Source organism: Bactrocera oleae, chromosome 2, assembly GCF_042242935.1.
Source record: "Bactrocera oleae isolate idBacOlea1 chromosome 2, idBacOlea1, whole genome shotgun sequence".
NCBI classification, from domain to species: Eukaryota; Metazoa; Arthropoda; class Insecta; order Diptera; family Tephritidae; genus Bactrocera; species Bactrocera oleae.
In genome coordinates this window covers 62298553-62312694 of record NC_091536.1, presented here as the reverse complement: position 1 = coordinate 62312694, position 14142 = coordinate 62298553, and the positions used below count along the sequence as shown (strand labels likewise).

At 33.8% G+C, this 14142-nt stretch overlaps 1 protein-coding gene across 5 annotated transcripts in view; it reads left to right on the top strand.

Annotated features, from left to right (window-relative positions):
- LOC106622319 (microtubule-associated protein futsch) overlaps window positions 1-14142 on the top strand; it is a 58110-nt gene that overhangs the window by 3191 nt on the left and 40777 nt on the right. Inside the window, exons 1-2 of one of the 5 annotated variants that reach the window (XM_036368840.2) lie at window positions 1440-1615; window positions 8278-8566. The exons of the other annotated variants lie outside the window; for them this stretch is intronic. Of the exons in view, the coding sequence (XP_036224733.2) occupies window positions 8563-8566 (4 nt within the window). The 5' untranslated portion in view covers window positions 1440-1615; window positions 8278-8562. Of the gene's footprint in view, window positions 1-1439; window positions 1616-8277; window positions 8567-14142 lie in introns of those variants that run through there. 5 annotated transcript variants of the gene reach the window in all.

Genomic DNA, 14142 nt, shown 5'->3' with positions numbered 1-14142 from the left:
TAAATGCATTTATTCTGTGAAAATTTGGCTCATATAGCTCGAATGGTTTAGGAGATACTTTTTAAAAGGTTTTCTACCGTAGATACCCCTTCCCAATGCAATTCCTTGTACCAAGTTACAGGTTTATATCATATTTTAGTGCTTAGTTGTGGCATTTTATAAGTTTCCGATTAATGGCGTTTTGTGGTCGTGGCAGTGGTCCGACGTGCAAAATATTGCACGAGTATAAAAATTGTTATTGGTTACATATTTTGTTGCTGCAAATCTTAGGTGCTCGTCGAGGAGGTTTATAGTAAATTAGATGTTATCTGAAGCTGGCTCTCAATAGATTTGTGGATGAGTCTATTGCCGTGAACTGTCAATCTATGCTCTATTTTCGGGCTTGCTAACCACTGGAGTATTTTTTCAGCCAATGGTCAAAATTATAAGTGTAGTAGACCTACTTCTTCGAAACGCAGTCAATTTCATAGAAGTTTTAATCCAATCCGATACAAAGTTGGCAATACTTGACTTAAACTCTTTAACCGTGCATTCGAGATCAACGGAATCGAGATCCATCATTATTATACTTGTAGAGGTACCTGACCACAGCCGAATCGTAGGGTTCGATGGAAAATTTCATAAGCTTTCAGAGAAAGACCAATGTCAGTATAGTACGAACAGGTCGACCTCTAATTTCTTTTGAGCCTCACGCCCAACTTTAGGTGAAATCTCATATCTCATATCAACCTTCAACCAAATTCGGTACTTGACAATATTCTGACATTCCTGTGTTACGGTGCAAGAAATCGGACCATAACTACGCCTACTTTCCATTTAACAGAATTTTAATTACCATTTGATTCTTCCACTTTACCTTGTACAACAATATGTATGTTGTAGTGCCTTTATGATATGCTCTCCCAAGTAAAATTTATCATAATCGGATCATATTTACCTTTGAATTATTTCGCAACGTCTCTTAATATAAAGTTTTGCCTACACCTGAAGGTATTTCCCCGGCTTTGATCCTTGCGAGAGTATAAAATGTTCGGTTACACCCGAACTTAGTTCTACTTTACTTGTGATTTAAATTTAAGCCTTGAAAGAGTCGACTGTTTACTCAGAAAGTTGTATTCCGTATATGCTAACCACGAAATAATCCATCAGGCCACTATTATAACATTTCGCAACTACTATAAAGATGAGTCCCCAATATAGATTCAGTTTCGTGTAACAGCACCAACTTTCGAATATTCTTCAGCTTTCTTCCATTCGATGAAATTTTATTTCAAAAGCCCGAATATGCAATACCAAAACATCCAACTTTGTTAACCACTGTGCCAACTGTCAGTATCAGATTTCTTGTGACCACAGCGCAAACGCGAAAACTGTCAAATATTGGATTCAATGTCAAAGTATTCACTAATGGCATTTACACTTCAAACAATACCATTCAGTCACTTCGGACGTCTGCTGCTAGTAACATCACTTGGATCCGGAACAAAATACAGTGATTGCAGTTAAGTGTGCGAGGAGCAAAAAACAAACTGGTGAAGCATTGACCGCAAATGCGCCTTCATCAGCAACACACCTAACAGTCAATAATTGCCAAAACAACAACAAATTGTGAAAGGTTTGCAAACGCAAGAACACGTAGAAAAAATTAAACGAAATAAACAAAAGAATGAAACTTCAAAAGTTTACAAAACAAAAGAGTGCTTGAAAATAGTGGTGGAAAACAAAAGAAGAGTGGTGAAAAAAAAAGAAAATTTGTGTGATATCTCTGTAGAAGTAGCGACCACAGCTGCTGGCACGACGTAACAGCATTCCAACACATAATCATATCACGCGCACCCACACATACATACATGCTTAACAACGCGAGCGAGCGCTTCGCCTCACTACTCCCCTCACGAGTTGCATGCGAAAGGTGCAGCGGCGCTAAGTGGGCGCACAGGCGATAACTACCCACCATCGTTAGCCTTGATATTCTTGATGGTTGGGTGGTTGCTTGGATGGATAGTTCATTACTCGTTTTATTTTCAGCTGTGAGGGACGTAGCGCCACAACGGTATTTGTTCGTATGTATATCGCCATGTGTTTATCTGTGTTTGTTGGTGTGCTAAAAACGTGCTGTCAGCTGAGGTCGCCGCAGTGCAACGCATTTGCTCCGTGGCCATTGCAGCGTTTTGCTGCTTTCAAGCAATTTTCCGTTTGGTTTGCGAACGGCTTTCGCAAGCTAATTTTAATCACAAGAAGTAGAATTCTATACTGAGTTATTAAAAGACTGTGTCGAAAGTGTATGTATGTGCGTGTGCAAAACAAGGAAAAAATAAAATAAACAAAACCAAACAAATCTGTTGCAATAGTAGCGCGAATCAGTGTGTTAAATAACCGTCAATCGATTGCAGTGCTCAAGCAAAAACAGAAACGAAAATAGAAGCAAGAAAATCAGAAATTTCCTTCACAACGCACATCCGTGTTACTCATCCGCCATGCCTTATTTTGAGCCAAAGTTCAACTTGCCCACCAGCGTGTAACTAGCTCAGCATCGTTGATTCTCGTTATCTATTTGTTATCTTTTCGTTTTATAGGAATTTGTAAATCCGTTACGTGGCAAATTCTCTGCTACTGCTCGCTGCATTAGTGTGGGGGAGTGTGTGTGTGTACGTGTTTGAATATTTCGGCGAAGGAATATTTTACTTAACGAAAACGTGTTGTGGCAAAACAATACACTGATTTAATAACGGAATATTAATATGCATACATATATTTATGATTATTTTTAAACCAAAATGTTTTGCTGTGTGTAATTTTAACTTCTAACAGCAAAATATTATATTTAGAATTGGAAGAAGAAAACACTAGAAAATACCTTAAAAATTAAATAAATACCATATATGTATATAAAAATATCCATACGAGGATTTAAGTTGGATAAACAAGTGAGGATGGGTGTAACTGAACATTTTATACTCTCGCTTTGATCAAGGTCGTGGATAGCCTTAGGTGTAGGCAAAACTTTATGTTCAGGAATGTTGCGAAACAATCCAACATTCGTTATTCGACGAAAGGGTGAAACGATTACAATAATTTTTGGTATCTTATTAATTTGTATTATAGTACTTAGTACTACATTTTTCTTTATATCCGGGATATCCGAACTTAGATCACGGTCTATACCGATTTCATGCATATTCAGCGCTACACCAAATTATGTTTACGAAAATATTGAAATATCACAACCTTATGAAAATAAAACGCAACCGACCTTTGGCGTGATAAAGACTGCCAAAATGACGAAAATCATTTGTATAGGTAGTTAGGGTAAACCATTGACCAAGTTTATCCATTTTCTTCATTGAACTATGTATAATATATTCTGCATTATACGTTGATCAACTTTTGATAACATATCTTACATATTGACCTATATATAGTATATATAGAACAACGGTATCGATCTCTCTCATTTTCACTCCGATATATAGACATTGCAGGATAATATTAAGCACCGAATCTGGTTGAAATTAGGTCCTGAGGTATGGGATTTTACTTAAAAGTGGGCGGTGCCAGGTCCATTGTACAATTTTGATACCGGTTCCTATGAAACGCTTTCATGGTAGTTCCAAAACTAATAAGCTTCTTTTTTATAATATATAAATAGGTCAAGCCTTTTCTTTAATATAAAGTGCAATATTTTTCTGAATTATTCATAAATATTTTAAAGCGATCATAAAAATTTAATTAGACACAAATTCAATGTGACCTTGAAAATATCTTTGGCTACAATTTCTCCCTCTGTTAGACACAAGACAAGCTTATCTTCTGAAACGAGTGGATTATGTAACAATGTCGCGCAGTTAGCTGACGTTAAGTTTCGGTTAGATTTTTCTCTACCACCAAATTACGTTTGCGTAGCGTAGACAAGCTGTCACCGTTCTTAATCTGGCTTTGTATGGTAAGTGCTTGTCCTCAATGCGACATGTGAAAAGCAAGTAAGCAAAAGCAGAGCAGCAAAGCCGAGTTGTTGGTGCTATTGTTTTGGGCGAAGACTGAAATGCATTAGGCGCACAGTAAAGGGGTGAATGAAGGAGAACGCTACCCAATGGATAAAATGTGAGCAGTCGCACAGTGGCTTCGCTCATAGGCCAAAAATAAAAAAAATCATGTTAACAAAATTGCCTAAAAGTAAACAAATATTCTCTATCTAAAATATCCAAACTTCTTAATGGCAAACCGCTTTTCTCTGGAAATCTAACGTGACTTTCTAAAAATAAAAATTGCATTAAAGTTGCGATCACTTATTAATTTTTAAGAGCAGGTGCATGCAGCGTTAATATTTAACATCAAAAACGAAAATCAAAGTGGTCAGTCGATGTATAACGTTTACGAATTTAAATTCTTTTTAATAGATGTTGAAGTTTACAGTTTTTATTTTATGTTACAACACATATGTTACATAAAGTTTTAGTTGTAGTTCCCCACGATTCCCCCATTAATTTAATTTTCAAGTCTTAAGGTAGTAAAAAAGTTGAGTTTGCAATTTTGCCTATATGTGTAAATGCAAAATACTAACGTCATTTTTATATATATTTTTTTTTGCTAAAACTGGAGGAAGTGGTACATTGAGTGATGTCAACACAGCCCGATGATTTTTCAATAATCCTGATATATCTACAGATATTACGCGAACTCATAATGACTAAATACGCAGTGCCTCGACTTTGTTGCAAGTCATATCTTCGAGTTACAAGATTCATTCAGTGAAATTTGGGGACTATGCTCTTAAAACCGCAAAACAGCTGGTTGGAAAGTATTCTTGCTTTTATCTCCTTGCATCGGTTCATTAAATTTTACTTCATAGTTCTGAAACTATAAAACATTCTTTGGTTCCAATGGTATTTATGGCCGCGGCTTCCATACAAGCAAAACAACTGTGAGGCGGTGGATTGTATATTCCAAAGCGAAAATTATAAAAAAATTTGGAAGGAAATCGTTTAATAGACTGCAAGGCATTGCAACACATCAGAGTATATATTTGACATGAAAAATTAAATTCAGTCACTAGCAGCTTTGAGGCTGCATCTGCAGGATAAAATAGAAACACACTCTGAAAAAAATCACTTTAAATTCGAATTAATGTAGCCACTAAACCTTACCTCAATATATTTTTAATACTAAAGAATACCTAGCATGGTACTTTCTTTGAATTAATTCGATCTCAATACTTTGCTTTAAAATATTTTTTCGAGGCCCTGAGCACGGAAGTTTGACCTAGACTTCGAATAAATTCAGTCACCAAATCTTAATCTGAAATATCGATTCGGCTACAAAATCAGCTCTCTTGGAATTCGGGCTCATACTTCAACGTAGTATGATACGACTTCTGGTAAGAAGAACGAGTTCCGAGTAATAATTTGTCAAGTGGAAAATTTTAGAGCGATATCTCAAAAACTGAGACAGAATGAAATGGCTAAATTAACTCAGCTCATCACACTGTTGATTTAAATATATAATTCATATAGTCTCCCACTTTTCCTTCTGGATATTACAAGCCTCGTGGCAAAGTTAATATACCCTATTTAGGGTACAAAAATGGACTTAGTAACATTTAAATTTAAAATTTTAAAGGATATATTCGCGCGTTTACCTTTAGAATAACCACTTAGTAGTTAATAAAATGTATTCTCGCACAGCTAGTTTTCCTAGTAGCAGCTCATCGATCCAAGCAAACAATATTTATTTCCCAAGACATGTTATTTTCTTCGCGATTTTTCAAAATCGCGCAGATTTTACTTTGAGTTTTTTGCGATTACGCCGCAAATGCACGAACTAGGTCAAGAAAAAAATGTATAAAAAGAAGCAAACAGCAGAGCGATGCGTGGTGGAATGATAATCGCTGGAACTGCTTAGGCAAACACAACAATTCGCAAAGTAGTAACGCAAATGTATAAAATCAAAATGCTTATTCAAAGAAATAAAGAAAAAGGCTATAAAAGAATGGCACAAAGAAGACGAAACCAAAATAATTGTGTGGAATTGTTTGTGGCCAAGTTATATAGCGGTACATACAAGCATACAGTTGCCTCTGTGTGCCCATACTTGAGCTCTATCTAATGTTCTTTCACATACGCTGCCATAAAACTATGACTAGTATTACTTGTATGGACCTCACCACACTCCTTGCAGCTTGGTTTCCGCAACGCAAAAGTCATTCTCTCTGTTACGAAAAAGTAATGCATGAAAATACTGCAAATGAGTGACAATTTGTGAACGTCACAATGGTTAAGCCAACATTAGCAGTCCAAGCTGTGAAAGTGCGCCTTAAAGTACGCAAATAAGAGTAGTAAAAAGTAAACTAAGTAAGTTAAGTTCGACTTGCCGTTTTCGCTAAAATGGAAAATTAAAATTTTCATTACTGAGCAATTTTTTCAATTCTCTAAAATATAATCTTTAATGCCTTTCATTACTTTTCAGATAGCCTTTTATTACAATGCAATAGCCAAAAAATTATCTGTAATTGCTGCAGCCTTAGTTTGGAGAGTGATATCTGCACTTATGTACAAAGTATTTTTTTTTTTGCTTTATTCACTTTACTTTTGTATGTGTTTCAACTTCTACGGCAATCGCCAAAAATAGTTTTCAAGGTAGCTTCTTCACTGCTTTGAAGAGTTCGTAGATTATGCTTCTCCTCGTTGCTTGGTGTACATTTTCGCACGAATACATATATATAGTTTATATAATTATACAATATGTATATATTACATATAAATACAATATGTATATATTACATATAATGTATGTAAATACGCTGTAATGAAGACACATAATGAAATGCGATTGCCATATACTGATCCAAAATTATATTATATTCTTACTACTACTTCCCAGTAGGGAAAAGTGTGATATTATTATGCTCTCTTAAAAATCTCTATTTCTCATTTTTCTATCCATTTCTTCTTTTTGCAGATTATTTTTGCATTAACTAATTAATTTTTATTAGCAAATGCCACAAGATTTTCTTTTTTCTCACAACGAAATTACACTGTTGCCTATTTTCTTAACAATGCTGCCTTTGTATACCAGATAAGATAATTTTTGAAAATAAAAAACTCATAGTAGGATAAAACCTAAGGGAAAAATGATTTATGCGATCTTAGGTTGGGAAAAGGAAGGGGGGCGGCTTGACTGAATTTTTAAGCTTTACCATTTGTATGGTTTATCTCGATTTCCGTCAAAACTGAGACTGCTATAAAAAAATCTATGGCAATGTTGTAGATAATGAAAAGATATAGACTTTTTTCACATTACCAAAAAAAATCAAATAGCAAAGTTTTTGGGTATTTTATTTTTATCTTGTACAAAACATTTTTCATTTACGAAATTTGTTGCAATTTTACCTTCTTATATCCCAAACACACTGTGTTTTTTGTGTTATTTTAAATATTTGTTTTTTGTTCCTTATATTGATCTAATATCGAAAAAAACCCTAATTTTCAATCAAAAATTCTCAAGTCAAAATATTAGTTTTTTTTAAAAAAGTCATTAAGCGTTATACTAAAAAATTGTTCGGATCGGATCACATATTGCATACAGCTGCCATATAAACTGAAAGATTGGAAAGTACTTGGATGTAAAACTTTTTTATGTGTTATGGTATATTCAAGTAATTTTGCATCTCCGAAAAACTTTTCAGATCGGACCTCTATAGCATATAGCTGTAATTAAAACTGACCCATCAAAATCAAGATAAAGATCTTTTTAAACCCTTTTGTGATATAAGAAATGCACCTGTAAGGGGTATAGCGGTATTATAGTCGAAACCTTGGAAGAGAGAAATTCCATTATTTTTGTCTTACTACAAAAATATTTTGTCAAACTTAGACATATTTTGAGGTCTCTAGGCAGGCTTAACCTCTTAAGGTACTATGCAACTTTTAAGCATTCCCAGATCATTATTATTCTCGCAATAATGTGGGCTAAGTAAGAGAGGAGCATGCAGAATCTTCTAACAGGATATCGCCACGTATTAGCGTTGATAGCAAAACAATTGAAAATCAGGGTTATATAAATATATCGATATTTTTTATGTCATCGAGCATTATTGCAACTATATATACATAGTTTGAACTAGTTTAAGTTTGCTAACATAAAAAGTCAGTTGATATACCTTACGTGGATGTCTAGTTTTTTTTATTTCTACTGTCTTAAACTATCAAAAATCTATACGCTCTAGAATGTATGTTCACACACATTTAAGCCACCATAAAGTATATTATTGCATATTCTTAGGCGCTGTGACTGTGAATATCGACAAATGAGCAACGCAAGTAAAATGCGTAATCAAAAATAAATTTATGTGATAAAATAACGCAATAAACAAATAAATAAAACCGTGATTAATCAATAAAACAGTGTTTCACAGTAACAAAATTTGCATGCACAAAAAAAAACATCACCATGTAAAACAGCTTAAGGATCGCAGTACTGAAACGCTCAAAACAAGCGTGCGACGCTTGGTGAGCTCGCCCACGCATAATATAAGCGAGTGAGCAAGGTTGCCACATTGGATGGACCATGGGTAAATATAAGTGTTTCACATATTAAAAGATCAAATTAATTACAAACAAATTTAGCAAAGTAATATTTATTTTAAATAAATATTTTGTATAATAGCGAAGCAACAAAAAGAAAGTAATTGTTTAGAAAGCGCAACTGAAATGTGCCGTTTAAATGTACTTTACCAATTACTAATTCTTTCTCTTTAGATATTTTTACTTTCAAAATATTTGTACACAATTATTACTAACTGTAAAAGTAACTGACTGTAAATTTCTTTTTCTCAACACTTGGAATTATACACAATATTTACTTAACTTATAAATAACAAATTTAATATTTCATTAATTTTTGTGCAATGCAAAAACACTTGAAAACAAAAACCATAAATATATTTACGAAAATATACTAAAAAACTCAACACGAAAATAATACAAAAACGTCCGAGGCAGGTAAATTGTTAAATACATATTTATACTTAAACGAAATATTCGATTTCTGCTAAAACACTAATTGGTTGACGCCTTCATTTCATAACATTTATTCTCATACCAAACGCATTTTCAAATTTTGAAACTTAAACCATTTATGAAGAAAAGATTCCACATGCCTTTTCGATGTTTACATCATCTTGTTATTTTTAACGCATTTTCATTGCCTTTCATTTTATGATAATTTCCACAAACTAATTAGTTTAAAAAAGTTGGTTTCGTTTGTCTATTATCTACTATAATTTTCTAGGTGTGGTCTCATTTTCAAACCAAAAAATCACTCTCGAAAACACTGTTTGCGAAAAAAAAGTTTTCCCACAGGTTTTAAAATATTTTGTAACTGTAATTTTTTTACACAGATATACAAGCACAACTGTTCTTCTCTACTATCATTTTTTTATGTTATGTTGTTTCTAGCGACTTGGCTTTCTTCAATACATAGTTCATCAATACATATTCAATACAACTTACATAGTTTGCGGTATTTTATGTAAAAACAAATTTTCATTAAACTCCTTTCTAGTAAATACTTAAGTTGACTGTCATCAGCATGGAGTATTTATTTACGAAAACAGCCTCTTTCTTGGAGATCTGGAAAAAGTTAAACAATTTGGCAAAAAAAATTAAAAACAGTTATTTTTTACTTGTTTTTATTATAGATTACACCGGTTTTATAAGTTCCCAAATCTTTCGGGTTCCTTCACTGGATTGTTAAGATCACCAAATTCATCATGTAACTTTTTCATAGTTTAATTAAGAATGTACTTAATACTTAATCACTAATATTTAACCTATTCACAAAGCAACTTCCAACACAGTTTACGGCTTTATTTTTCACTAAGTTCTTGCCACATAAGTTCTAAACTTAACAGTCTGGAACTTTACCCTTAGATACCCATAGCGTTCTTACCTGACATTTTGAGAAAATTTTTATGGAACATAACATTTGAATTGTGCGATCTAGAACAAGCTGGTGTGTATATTGGTCTTCCTCTCCTTTATTAGACATTCGTATTTGGCTTTTTCACTACAATATATATTTTGATCAAAGTCTTACTTTGGCGTGTTTAGTTGCAGCCAAATATATTGTATACCCAACTTGACCCGGACTGACAAATAAAACGTATTTTACGTATATTATTACAAATATCTATTATAGCCTAACGCCGTGACTAGCGCAGACACGGGCACGATTTTGCGGGGTGTGCGAGCTACGTACGATTTTGCGCGTGAAATACGAGAAGTGTCCAATTACAACGCGAAGTTTCGATGGCAGAAAATATCACAGTCATAATCATAATAGAATTTCATGTCGCATTCAGGTCTTTTGGTACGAAATTGGCATTGACACGACTCAAAAATTTGGGTCGATCCATAATATCTATAAGGGCTTCTGCTCTCTTCCTGATACCAACACGAGTATTTTAAGCTTATCCTAATAATAATGCATTTCTTAGTACAGTTTTCAAAAACTATAATTTACGAGACTTATATATTGAACGTAGAACTCACTTACGGTCATGTTCGCCCTGGTGAAGTTTCCTGTCAATGATTTCGATTACTGTGTAAGCAGTAAGAGAGTAATCACATTCCCAATTGTGCCTCTTAAAAGTCTCTGACCAAAAGTAAACGAACTCTGAACCGTTTATAGGTAAATAATGATTTTAATACCGTTTGGAAGTCACAGCAGATCACTTTTCCAACCTAGTTTTAACAATATATGCAGTATGTTTCTTTAAGAGTATTCCACTACGATAATGTTATTTAAACAAATAATGGTCAAACCCATTAATTAAAGAAGACTACTAATAGCAACCATCGGTAAAGACAAATGTTTTTCTCACCGTTAATTATGTTTGATCAGCAAAGATAGATACTCGAAAATATTTTTGGCTAGAAAAAGTATGATTTACTACTTTTATCCCGTAACATTGAATTTACTTACTAGTTGTATTAGCGATCTTGCACCGTTAATCCAACAATCGCTCTTAACAATCAAAACGGAAAGGTCGTAAACAGAATGTTTCGAAATGTCTTTTCGGGAGTTCATATATCATGGTGTTATTCAGTAGCACCCTAGAGCAAAATACTTGTTCATACATTTGCCAAATATGTTCAGCCGCTATGATTGTCAATAACTTCAACCTTTATTGCCCTTACCGTATATACCAGCGTTTTTATTTTTCTGCACCGATATTTGATTTCATTGTTCTATTTTATAATTATTCTGTTATAAATTCTAACCTTCAAGTATTACAACGCCTCTTACCTCTTTACACTTCTGTACCAGAGTATTTTTCCCATTCTTTTCTTTTCGTTTCTGTTAGCTATCCCTTATTTATTCAATTATCTCTTCGCTTTCCCAACAACTGAGTGTCTGCTGCGCTGCCACCATACCACTACATAACTGTAAAATGGCAAACCATGAAACAACTACGCATGTTCTCACACACACCCCATATAATCATAGTCGTTAAAAGTTTGCTCGTTGATTTTGAGAATTTTCTCAGAGAAATTTACTTATGACCAAAACAATTTTCGCGCACCCAAAAATTGCCTACATACTTGTACAATCATAAGCCTGCCACAGTATTTTTGTGCGCTCACCACCACATGTGGGTGTTACAAACACATATACTCGTACACTCTTGCGTAAAATATCAATACACACACTTCTACTTAGAATTTGTAGTAACACAGTAAATATACTAAATATTTGCACAATATCCCTTAACAACTAACTGTTGCATGTTCGCTTGGAACAGACATACAAACAAACATCGGTTAAATGTAATTTACAAATTTTCTGCTAATTATTCGCTGTTGGCGCTACTCGCTCGTAAATATACTTGCCAAGGCAGCTCCTTATCGTTTACTGCCGCTAATTCATCGAATTTGTTGTCATTAATTTGTTAGCGGTAATGTTTGTATACTGTTAGTTTGTACAGTTATTACGAATTAATGTTATTGTTATTGACTGCGTGAAGTTCATTCAATTCGCAGGTGAATGTGAGAAACAATTATTTAATTTTGATCATACGGTTAATTTATACAATAAATAAAGTAGGCTTTTAGTAAATATGTTAATTCTTCGAATGTTTGACTTCTCTAAAATATGTACTCCTCTAGAAGGTCAATTTATGTTTATTTTTTTTATAATCGAAGCTTCTGGTGTTTATAAAAATTAATATTAAAGCACAAGCTTACAAAGCTTATTGACATACACGGAGATTTAACTTTGGGAGTAGTTAAACAGGGAATACCATTTTAAGTACTTCTTAAGACTACAATCGTTTAGTTTGTATGGCAGCTGTTTGCATTAATGCTCTGATACTGAGGTTCTGGCAAATGAGAAGAAAAAATCGTCTGAGGGACTAGTTAATATATATACAGACAGACATGGCTAAGTCGATTCAGCTCGTCCCGATGGTCATTTATATATGTACATATGTATATAAAATTATATGAAAGTTCCAAATTATTTCTTCAACTGAATATCATTTAAATTTTCGAATACATTTGTGTGTGTACCAAATTAATGGAACTTTCGGTATAGGAAAAATTTTGGATTACAAAATGTTGGATTACCTATTCACCCTTCACTAGTGCTTACTAATCGGACTATTTTAGTAAATTTCAAATAGACCAAAATACTGAAATTTTAAACCTGCAAAAAAAGTTTGCATTTTAACCATTTTAATGCAAAAATTTGTATACAAAAACTCTGATCTGGCCGCCTTTGCAATTTTATTTCTACATCACGGTTATCCATTTCCAAATGAGTGTTGTTGACAGCATCGTCTTACTTACATACTTTCTTATATATACATAAGCACTTATCTACTTATATATGTATTTTATTGAACATCTTGTCGAGAATTGCGTCAAAATGGGTTTCTTGCGCTCAGTTTCTTGCAACCACATACGTGATAACATCGCTATGATAATGACAAAAACAGAGAGTTGGAAACCGACAGCAACAACTGACGTCAAGACCAGCATGAATATTTGAATTGTTATTACGATTGGGACGAAATTGAGATTTGATCGGTTAATAAAGCAGATGAGAGAATGGGGATTCAAGGGAAGCACACACACATTAAGATAAAGAAATCCAACTTGACACAACGAATCACATTAAGAAGGTCACCTGCGGTTTGAAACAAATTTAATGTATATACTATACATATCTTCCAAACCATTGAAACTAAATACACAAATTCGAAATAGGATGATAACTCCGCCCACTTGCCCGCCCTCTTTTAGGTGAATACACATATCTCGGGACCTGCTCGACCGATTTTAACCAAATTCGGTACATAAAATATTCCTATGTTAGACTCCGAAAATGGGCGAAATCACACTTTCACATTCCAGTACACAAATAAAGCACCAATTAATATAACGGGAAAAAACTTCGCACGAATAGTGTCTTTGAAGTGTGCCACCTTACGACAAAAAATTATTCAAGTCAAACCAAAGCTGTTCACGCCCCTATGTACCGAATATGTCGACCCCAGTAGTCAGGTTGACTTTTTACTGAGATATATAATTGAAATTCGGAGAGGCTCCTTTCCTGATAATAGTATGTATGAATGTCAAAAATGTATTGATTCGGGTGAATACTTCCCTTAGACGCCATATACCTAATAATAAGATTTTCCAACTTCCAGGTGACTTTATTCCGCTTATATCGGGCAATAAGTGAGCTATCCCAATAAAAATGAGAGTATTTTATTAATAACGGTGTATCTTTGTGCCTAAATTGGGTAAAAACTCTGTGTAATATCAGAATTTTCGTACATTCGACTGACTTTACTCCATATCCGAATATATTCCAATCTAATGATTTCCGTCTTTCCACCTGATTTTAAACCGTTCAGGTTGGTCAAAATGTAATATTTTAATGAAATTAAATGGACAAGTTTCCTTAAAAATTATGTGATTTAGCACTAAATTAGAATGGAATTGGTCTATACCCTGGTATTAACTTTATATCCCTAAAATAATGAATTGCGATCCTCTGGTTAACGTTTTCACATCAACTCACTATATTAAATTTAGCTACTTCACTGGAGTTTATATCCCATATATCTCATTTGAAGAT